At 46.4% G+C, this 10,978-nt stretch overlaps 1 protein-coding gene across 2 annotated transcripts; it reads left to right on the top strand.

The window, feature by feature from the left end:
* The first annotated feature begins 8,386 nt into the window (after positions 1 to 8,386).
* Positions 8,387 to 10,078, top strand: LOC127201518 (dnaJ homolog subfamily C member 9-like). 2 transcript variants are annotated; one of them, XM_051160143.1, is made up of 2 exons: positions 8,387 to 9,088; positions 9,428 to 10,078. In XM_051160143.1, exon 1 carries the CDS (start codon positions 8,426 to 8,428, stop codon positions 8,825 to 8,827), a length of 402 nt encoding a protein of 133 aa, XP_051016100.1. In that variant the 5' UTR covers positions 8,387 to 8,425; the 3' UTR covers positions 8,828 to 9,088; positions 9,428 to 10,078. The 2 variants fall into 2 exon arrangements, with proteins under 2 accessions (XP_051016100.1, XP_051016109.1); XM_051160152.1 differs by lacking the exon at positions 9,428 to 10,078 and adding an exon at positions 9,194 to 9,342.
* The last annotated feature ends 900 nt before the right edge of the window (positions 10,079 to 10,978 follow it).

Below are 10,978 nucleotides of genomic sequence, written 5' to 3' on the forward strand. Positions count from 1 at the left end.
CCCTTTGTCAAAAAAGAAGAGGAGGAGGAGGAGAGATGGGGGGGGGGCAGAGAGAGTTTGGCCTTGTTCCTTGTCCTAAAGCCTCCAGTTAGATGGCAATCTTACAGAGTTTAGATAGTTATCTATCAATGACCTTCCAGGGAGTTTAGAATATTGTGCCTCCCCCCAGACCCTGTCATATAACCTTGAGCCCATTCTTTTGATGGACTAGTTGAGTCCTGAAGTTTCGGTCCTTGTTTTTCCAAGCAGCTGTTTAGGAGGGACGGGTCCATCTCTAATGTGGTCTGCATCTGCTAATACCTAACTCAGCTTTTGCGTGTCTCCTGACCTCAGGTTAGCAACCACAGTATTACGTATACAAGCGTCAAGAGGCCCTTTACAAGACTGCGAAGACCCGCTGCTTTTACACAAAGGACTTTCAAAGGCTCAGTGAGGGGGCTGGGAGACAGCTGCCAGCAGAGCGCTTGCTGTGAAGCAAGCGGACCTAGGTTTGGATCCCCAGCACCCCCACAAGAAGATGTTTACTGGGCCTTGCTGTGAGCTAGTCTAGCCAAGTCAATGGGCCCCAGGCTCCAAATAATACCAGAAGCAACTAAGGAAGACATCAGCATCAACTTCTGAGCTCCATAAGTATGCGTGTCTTCCTTGACACCCACACACAGGCTTTGAGACTGTGTGAGGCATTGGGTAGTTCTTATATAATATGCTGACCAGATGCCAGGCGTGGTAATGGATGTATCTAGTCTCCAACTCAGGAGCCTGAGGCTGTTTGAGTTCCAGGCCATCGTGGGCTACACAGAAAAGCCCTGGGTTTGACTTGGACGCAGTGAACATAGAGTCATATCATGTTGGTGGGCACTTGAGATTTCATCTGAAGACAGGAAGACACACAGGGGTGATTCTGACAATATGAGCTGGGACCTGGACTGAGCGCTAAAGGAGAAGAAGAAAATGAATACGAGGCAAAAGACGTCTAGCAGGTGCAGCTAAGGTGCGTGTTAGGCTAGCGGTCCCAAACATGATGAATAGACAAGGCTGGGCCTTCCGCAGGGCATCAAGAAAGAGAAACAATCAAGCCGTTTTCCATCTGCACGAGTATGTGGAAGGGAAAGGGACATGTGGCAGGAGATTAAGAGGGCCTTCTGAAAAGGTTTCTGGATGAAAACTAAGCTGGTGGTGTCTGGAGAATGGCAGGACAGCCCTCATAGCATTAGCCGGTGAGCAGGGAGGGCAGTAGACACTGGGAAGAGAGCACTTGAGTGGAAGCATGGGCCCATTATCCAGCTTTGTCTTGAGCTCAGAAGGGGAGAAAGAGGAGAGACACTAGAAGAATCAGGAGGGACCGGTGAGAACGAGGCTCCTTGAAAGGGCATGTGGGGAAACCGCCCCTTGCGGTATTTGCGGATAGAGAGAGGGGAAGTTAGGGAAACAGAGCAGCATCCAGCCCGGTAGTGGAAAACGTAGCCGACTTTAGCGCAATTTAGGGGAAAAGGTGAACTTTGTTTGATCTTTCTAGTTTCCAGAAGAAAGCTACAGTGGACAAAGCCAATAGACCAAGTTTCTCTGAGAAGCAAGCTGTCATTCAAGCACGGGACTGTGAGACCCCATACAAACTCCATGGTCTGTGAGGCAGGAGGATATGCTGGGCTCAGCTGGGGCAGCCCCAGTTCCTGCGCAGGAGGCGGGGCTACCCAGGGTACTGGGAGCAGAGAGTGTGCCAAGCCCAGGCTCGAGGTCACTATTTGGGAGTTCTGATGGCTTCTCTCGGTTGCTCCTGGGATGCAGCTGGACTGGTGCAGGGTGGAGGCTCTTGAGCCGCCGGGTCGACAGCTGGCTTTCGTTGTCTTTGTGTGAGCCACACACACTCCATCCCCACCCTCACACCAGGGCTGTGAAATGACCCTGAAGACCTACCATTGAGGTTAATGAGAGTAGAGGGAAGGTCTCCTGGGGGGTGGGGCGTGGGGGGGGGGAAGCTAGCAGCTGATTGGAGAACAGAAAGATGAAATATGGAGGGCTGGAGAGATGGCTCAGTGGTTAAGAGCACTGCCTGCTCTTCCAAAGGACCCAGGTTCAATTCCCAGCACCCACACAGGCAGCTCACAACTGTCTGTAACTCTAAGATCTGACATCCTCACACCAATGCACATAAACTAAATAAAACGTTTTTTAAAAAAATAAAGATGAAATATAATATAGGACAAGGAGGGGGATTTGGATCACTTTTCATTGAGGTACAGAATGGAGAGAAGTTTGTTGTTGGTTTTTTTTTTTTTTTTTTTTTTAGACAAGGTTTCTCTGTGTAGCCTTGGCTGTCCTGGACTCGCTTTGTAGACCAGGCTGGCCTCGAACTCACAGCAATCTGCCTGCCTCTACCTCCTGAGTGCTGGGATTAAAGGCGTGCGCCACCACGCTCAGCTCTTTTTTTTTTTTTTAAGATTTATTTATCACTATGTATATGGTGTTTTGTCTGCATGTATACCTGCATGCCAGAAGAGGGCATCAGATTGCATTATAGATGGTTATGAGCCACCATGTGGTTGCTGGGAATTGAACTCAGGACCTTTGGAAGAGCAAGCAGTGGTGCTCTTAATCACTGAGCCATCTCTCCAGCCCCAAGAGAAGTATTTTTAAACGTTTTTTAAAAGTGCTTAAACTGGGCAGGGTGGCACACGCCTTTAATCCCAGCACTCGGGAGGCAGAAGCAGGTGGATCACTGAGAGTTCTAGGCCAGCCTGGTCTACAAAGCAACCTCCAGGACAGCCAAGGCTACACAGAGAAACCTTGTCTCAAAAAACAAAAACAACAACAACAAAAAAGTGCTTAAAAGGAAAAGAGGAAACCAAAGAAAAGTTTTCTCTTGCAGAGATTGTTCAGAGTTTGAATGGGAGGGCAAGATGAAGTAGGTAAATAAACTGAGGACCAGGAAAATGAGAGCAGCAGCCACTACCAGGGGAAATGGCTGGGGAAACCTGAGAAAAGTCAGGCCGCGGTGAAAGAGGCTTTAATTGGAGGAGAAGAAAGGAGGAGGTGGAGGAAGGGAAGAGAAGGTGGAGGAGGAGATGGGAGGAGGAGGAGATGGAGGAGGAGGTGGGAGGAGGAGAAGGTGGAGGAGGAGATGGGAGGAGGAGAAGGTGGAGGAGGAGATGGGAGGAGGAGGAGATGGAGGAGGAGGTGGAGGACGAGGAGGAGGGAGGAAGAAGTCTCCAGAACCCTTCAGTGATATGTGTAGCTACATCATTATGTCCAGCTGTCAAACTGCCAAGAGAGGAAAGGACATTAAGGTGATGATGCGTGGACATTTCTGAGTCCTAACTTAAACAACATATTAGTTATGAGAAAATTATTTAAACACAATAAATACTTGCTAATATTATGAAAGGTTTTTTTTTTCCCCCACTCTTTTTTCTTTTTTATATTTCTTTGCTGTGAGGTGTGTCTCGCCTCAGGTGTAGGAGCCAAAGGCCACCTAACTCCCAGGGGTTGGTTCTTTCTTGTCAGTTCTTGTACTGGGCAGAGCTGGGCTTCAGAACTGGTTGTGATTGTCCGGCCCAGGCTCCTGGAAGCCTCACTGGGTCACTCATGAAACTGGGGACTTTGTTCTCAGAACAGACAATGAATGAGAGGGGTCCTCCTCTTGATACAGGGATGAGTGACAACTCACACTTTTCTAATGAATGAACAACACAGCCGCCCTGGTCCCTGGCAGACCTCCTCACTGTCCCAGCGGCTCTGCTGTTCCTGCCTGGATGGGAGGCCACTCCACTCTCTGCTGTGCCTGCCTTCTCTTCAGCCCCCAAACTGAACCAATGGGTCTTCCTGGTCCTCATCACTTTGGGACTCTCTGCAGGATGTCCTACAACAGCACTCTGTGCGTGACTTTCAGAATGCTCCACTCCCTTGTTTAGCTTTCTATCTTCTGATGTGATCAAATTGTTCATGATCCCGTATTTCTCCACAGTCTCTGTTGTCCATGGTCTTATTGTCATCTTGTTACCTAAGTCTCAGTCTATGCAGGAAAATGCACCCACCTACTTATCCACTGTTCACTTGCTGGGGACCAGGCCCTGTTCTAGCAGTGAACACATCACCCAGGCGGCTAGTGTCATGGAGCTAATTAATGTTCCCATGAAAGACACAGAGACCAAACAGTTAGCAGCCATAATAAAAGAGTCTTGGGACACAAGACATTTCAACAATATAAAGTAAGTAACATTTTATACGTATATAATCTCAGTTAGCCTATTGTTGAGATAACACAGTCCAGCCAGGTGGTGGTGTCGCACACCTTTAATCCCAGCACTCGGGAGGCAGAGGCACGCGGATCTGTGAGTTCGAGGCCGGCCATGAAGCACACATATGGAAGTCAGAGGATGACAGTCAGTTTTCCCTCTTTACCTTGGGTTTGGGGAACTGAACTCTGGTCTTCAGACTTGCATGGCAAGTGCTTTTACAAGCACTAAGCATCTGACCAACCTGAGAGCATTTTCTCATATGATCTTTTCCACACGGTATTACTAGGCCAGAGTGCTGACTAAACCATGTTAAAATACAATCGAAAGCCATGCCTTTAATCCCAGCACTCAGGAGGCAGAGGCAGACACATAGATCTCTGAGTTTGAGGCCAGTCTGATCTACAGATTGAGTCCAGGACAGCCAGGGCTACACAGAGAAACCCTAACTTGAAAAAACAAAACCAGCTGGGCATGGTGGCACATGCCTTTAGTCCAGCACTCAGGAGTAGAGGCAGGCGAATTACTGTAAGTTCAAGGCCAGCCTGATCTACAAAGTGAGTCCAGGACAGCCAAGGTTACACAGAGAAAGTCTGTCTAAAAAAAAAAAAAAAAAAAAAAAAAAAAAGAAAAAAAAAAAAAAGAAAAACCAAAACCAACCAAACAAAAAATACAATTGAAAAACGCAAACCCTTTGTCCATCTGTATTAGTATATTCCCCTTTGACCATTTTTAAATATTTTATTATTATTACTATTACTATTATTATTATTATTATTTTTGGTTTTTCAAGACAGGGTTTCTCTGTGTAGCCTTGGCCATCCTGGACTCACTTTGTAGATCAGGCTGGCCTAGAACTCACAGCGATCCGCCTGCCTCTGCCTCCCAGTGCTGGGATTAAAGGTGTGCGCTACCACACCCGGCTTTATTATTTCTTTTTTGGTTTTTCAAGACAGGGTTTCTCTATGTTATCTTGGCTATCCTGGACTTGCTTTGTAGACCAGGCTGGCCTCAAACTCACAAAGATCCGGCCTGCCTCTGCCTCCCTAGTGCTGGGCTTAATGGCATATGCCACCACACCCGGCTTAATATTTATTTTTGATTATGTGTGTATCTGTGAACATGAGTACAGGTGTCTTGAAGACTGCTGGAGCCCCTGGAGCTGGAATTACAGCTGGTTTTAAGCTACTCTACATAGTCCTGGGAACCCAACTCTAGTCCTTTGCAAGAGCAGTTCCTGCTCTTTAACCTCTAGACCTTCTATCTCTCCACCTTTCCCCTCATTCTTTTTTGTTTGCTTTGCTTTTTCTCACTATGTAGCTCTGGCTGTCCTAGAACTCACTATGTAGGCAAAGCTGGCTTCAAATTCACAGAGATCAGCCAGCCTCTGCCTTCAGAGTGCTGGGAATAGAGGTGTGTCCCACCACACCTGGCTCTCCTCATCCACTGTTGTTTGTTGGTTAGTTGGGTTTGAGGCAGGATGTCTTGCCTCTACCTTGGTAGTTTTGGGATCATAGACTGTGGCGCAGTGCCTAGCCGGGTACGATTTTTTAAAAAATATTTATTTTTATGTATATGAACACTATCTGCATGTACACCTGCATGACATAAGAGGCCATTGGGTCACATTATAGATGGTTGTGAGGCACCATGTGGTTGCTGGGAATTGAACTCAGGACCTCTGGTAGAGCAGACAGTGCTCTTAACCACTGAGCCATCTCTCCAGCCCCCTGGGTACCATTTTTTAAATGTTATGTGTATGAAGGGGAATATTGGACGGACTTAATGGATATAATGGTGGTTATCTCTTACCTAGGGAAATGTGTGACTTAAAAATAACTATCCTCAGCCTGGCGTGGTGGCGCACACCTTTTATTCCAGCGCTTGGGGAGCAGAGGCAGGCGGGCTGCTGTGAGTTCGAGGCCAGCCTGGTCTACAAAGTGAGTCCAGGACAGCCGAGGCTACACAGAGAAACAAAAACAAACAAATTATCCTCTACTTCTGTGTTTATTTGGCCCCAGTATTTCTGCAGTGAGCACACATAAGTCAGCTATGCAAAAAGAAGGTGTAGTCAGTGTTTCAGAGCATCCTAGGAAAGCAGAGTTCTGATGGATCTATTTCTAAGCAGTGGAATTCTCCTGCTACGTCAGGGGAATGCCCTGCATTGGAAATTAGCATCATGTAACCCTAACCCTGAAACAGCTTTTTGAATCGTTAATGTGGCGTTCCTAAAGAATCCCAACCTACCCATAAAACAGACTTTAAGGCTTGTAAAGCTCTTGAATTCTGGTCCTTGAGAAATTCCTGATGTTGGCCGGTGCTGAAACACACAGGGCATTGTTACATAACTGAACAGCCGGGAGAGTGATCAGGATTAAAAATAAAACAAAACACAGAGAAGCCAGGCAGGGCTGTTTAAACAAAAAAGGTGACTCAATGGAAAACTGTTTGTGCAGGAGAAGAGTTGGTCCCCAGGCTCATCAAATAACAAGGAGATTCTAGCTCCAAGTCAAAAGGCTCCACTACACCACAGGCACCATAAGAACACGCATGGGTACACATACGAAATGCACGCTAAGGACTGCTGGTAACGGTACTAATCAAGAACTTGCCTTTTTTTTTTTTTTAATATTTATTCATTATTATGTATATAGTATTCTGTCCTGCATGTATACCTGTAGGCCAGAAGAGGGCATCAGATCACGTTACAGATGGCTGTGAACCACCTTGTGGTTGCTGGGGATTGAATTTAGGACCTTTGGAAGAGCAGCCAGTACTCTTAACCTCTGAGCCATCTCTCCAGCCTGGATCCTAATTTCTTAAGAAACAGCTTTCTTTACAAAGTGATTTTTTTGGGGCTGGAGAGACGGCTCAGAGGTTAAGGGCACTGGTTGCTCTTCCGAAGGTCCTGAGTTCAATTCCCAGCAACCACATGGTGACTCATAACCATATGTAATGAGATCTGGTGCCCTCTTCTGGAGTGTAGGTATACATGCAGGCATAGTACTGTATGTATAATAAATAAATAAATCTTAAAACAAAAACAAAAACAAAGTGATTTTTCACAAGAAAAAGCAAGTACAGTGGCCAGCCTGCCTTCCTTCTGACTCACTTCAGGCCCCAGTTCCAGTTCTTTCTGTGTGGCTTGTTAGATAATGCTTTGTTTTATTTTCAGTAACTCTCTGCAGAGTGTTCACAAGTCTAGGGATCCTCCTGGTCAAGTCATCAATTGGGCTACTGTCTTTAAAGAAATTAAATTTAGAGCCAGCCGTGGTGGCGCACGCCTTTAATCCCAGCATTCGGGAGGCAGAAGCAGGTGGATCACTGTGAGTTTGAGGCCAGCCTGGTCTACAAAGCAAGTCCGGAATGGCCAAGGCTAACACAGAAAGAGACCCTGTCTCGGAAAATAAATAAATAAATAAATAAATAAATAAATAAATTACATTCATCCCAACTGAAACAGCACAAATCCAGGGGTACCTGGAGATTTGCTGAAATGCGCAAAACAAACCACAATTCTCTGAACTTAATTCAAAATGTTTCACTAAGCCATAGGATATGGACAATTTTATTCATAAACTTTCCTTTAAAAGTTGGCCCATCTTTACTTAGTTATATCTTTAGATTTTTGAGACAAGGTCTCATCAAGGCCAGTTGGCCTCACTAGAGGATGACTCTGGTCCTCCTGCCTCCACCTCCCGAGAGCAGTTTTACGGATGTCCTTTTTCTTACTTCCTTCTTTTTTGGCCTTGAGGTAACTTCAGTTCATCAAATCTGTAAACATCAACTTAAGAGTGTCTTAGGGTTTGCAGCCATTATCACCCTGAAGGCACAGATCTCAAGTGATCTCGAAGGCTAAGCATGGCCAAGCCTGATCAGTACTGGCCGGGCATGGTGGTGCACACCTTTAATGCCAGTAGTTGGGAAACAGAGGCAGGTGGGTCTCTGTGAGTTCGAGGCCAACCTGGTCTACAAAGTGAGTTCTGGGACAGCCGGGGGCTGTAACACAGAGAAACCCTGGTTAGAAAGAAAGAAAGAGAGAGAGAGAGAGAGAGAGAGAGAGAGAGAGAGAGAGAGAGAGAGAGAGAGAGAAAGAAAGAAAGAAAGAAAGAAAGAAAGAAAGAAAGAAAGAAAGAAAGAAAGAAAGAGTGGGCACAGGTTCCCGGCGTTTGCCGAGCAACCTTGTCCCCGGTATGGGGCTGCTGGAGCTGTGCGAGCAGGTGTTCGGTACCACCGACCTCTACCGGGTGCTGGGTGTGCGGCGCGAGGCTTCCGATGGCGAGGTACGACGTGGCTACCGCAAGGTGTCCCTGCAAGTGCACCCCGACCGTGTAGATGAGAACCAGAAAGAGGATGCCACCCGCCGCTTCCAGATCTTGGGAAGAGTCTATGCGGTGCTGAGTGACAAGGAGCAGAGAACAGTGTATGATGAACAGGGGACGGTGGACGAGGACTCTTCTAGCCTCTACCAAGACCGGGACTGGGATGCGTATTGGAGGTTACTCTTTAAAAAGATATCGCTAGAGGACATTCAAGCTTTTGAAAAGACATACATAGGCTCGGAAGAAGAGCAAAATGATATTAAACAGGCCTAACTGGACTTCAAGGGTGACATGGATCAGATCATGGAGTCTGTGCTTTGTGTGCAATACACAGACGAACCCAGGATAAGAAACATTATCCAACAAGCTATCGATGCCAAAGAGGTTCTGTCCTACAATGCCTTCGTCAAAGAGTCTAAGCAAAAGATGAATGCAAGGAAAAGCAGGGCTCAGGAAGAGGCTAAAGAAGCAGAGCGGAGCAGAAAAGAGCTGGGGCTGGAGGAAGGAGTGGATAGTCTGAAAGCACTCATCCAGGTAAACACGGCAGGCTCCTCCCACAGGCTCCTCCCACAGGCTCCTCCCACAGGCCCGTCCTGGATGCTGTGAGGAATGTATTCCGGTGTTGTTTCTTTCTTTTAGGGTACAATTACACATCTTTTTGGTTTTTGAGAATGTACACTTCAGTAATTTCACCCCTCCAAGTTGTACAGCTGTCACCAGTGATTCTGGGATAACGTTCCACTGCAGAGGCTGCCCAGGCCCATTGGTAGTCACTGGTGTCCCTTCCTTACTCACCCCCTCCCAGCTGTGAAATGCTTTGTCTCAGTGGACAGTTGTTGCATTTCGAAAGCTGTGTTTTAACTTCTCAAACAGAGCAGACAAAAAGATCGGCAAAAGGAAATGGACAATTTTCTGGCTCAGATGGAAGCATAATACTGCAAGCCTTCCAAAGGAGGGAAAAGAACGGCTCTCAAAAAGGAAAAGAAATAATGTAATAGAGTTTTTCTCTCGTTGGGTCCTTCTGTGTCAGTGGTGCTGTGGTAGACAAAGTGAAGGCAGCCATTAACCTGACCGTGAGAGAAGCTGTGTGTCCTGTCTAAAACACACCGATCACCTAAGTAAGCCAAGCAGGAGTCATCAGCCTGATCTGTAGCATTTCTTAAACTCACCTGACATTGTGTGAGGGTTTCGTGTGAAGATGTGTGTGGTGGTGGTTGGGAGGGTGGATTTGACATCTGCTTCCGTGGGCCTTCTGCCCAGGGAGCTCTCTATAACACAGTCTCTGGACTGCTTTCGCTGGTGTGCATGCACTAAAGAGATGCTGTACCCCTGGGGAACACCCTCAGAACACCTACTGAACAGCTGTCTTCTAAATAAACGCTAGTGTGCTTTGGTCTTAATAATCCTACGCAAATCCTCTTTTCTTGTTCTGCTGTTAGGTTTCATCTTCTGTCCCTTAGTAGGAGATGTGGGTGTTCATGTTACTGCAGATTGTTGTAAGATTGTGGCTAAATAAATAAATAAAGGAAAAAGAAAAAAGAAAGAAAGAAAGAAAGAAAATGTGTCTTAGAAAGTGTTCAAGTGTTTGTGCTGGGCGTGGTGGCACATGCCTTTAATCCCAGCACTTGGGAGCAGAGGCAGGTGGACCTCTTTGAGTTTGAGGCCAGTCCGGTCTATAAAGCAAGACCAGGGTAGGCAACGCTAACACAGAGAAACCCTATCTTGAAAAAAACAAAACAAAAAAACCAAACAAAAATGCACATTTCATTCTGGGTGTAGTAGTACACATCTTTAATCCCTGTACTCAGAAGGCAGAGGTTCTACAAGTTCAAGGCCAGCCTAGCATGTTCCAGGGCAGCCAAGGCTACAAAGTAAGACCTTGACTCAAAAAAGCAAACACCAAACAATACAATACAACACTGTTAGTATAATTATAACTAATACAGAGTTTGCCAACACAGTTTTATACATGACCATGGTAATGCTGAATGACTCAAGCCTCAGCTTCTGTTAGCTGGCATTAAGAAGAAAGTAAAAGCTTCCAGACCACCCGAAATGAAGAGAAACATGGCCTCACCTGCGGGGAACAGATGCTTAAGCTGAGTCTCAGGTTTTTCATCACTATGGATAAACTTTTGGTTAGAAACACTAGCATTAAGGCTGGAGAGATGGCTCAGCTGTTAAAGGCTAGGCTCAAAACCAAAGAATATAAGAAAGACTAGAGTTAGGACTATATAGCTCTCAATAACCACTTAGATTTGAGTTCATTTTTTCATGCCCTAAAAATCCATACTGCAGCTACACGGAGCATCTGAGCCTCGGCTGCCCTCATGTTACTAAGTCTTTTCCCCATTGGATCCCCTGGAGTAAGACATGGAGGTGACTGACTCTCTCTCCTACCTAGCTCAGCAGCCACGTCTGGGG

The sequence above is a fragment of the Acomys russatus genome, chromosome 2 (genome assembly GCF_903995435.1).
Source record: "Acomys russatus chromosome 2, mAcoRus1.1, whole genome shotgun sequence".
Classification (NCBI taxonomy): domain Eukaryota; kingdom Metazoa; phylum Chordata; class Mammalia; order Rodentia; family Muridae; genus Acomys; species Acomys russatus.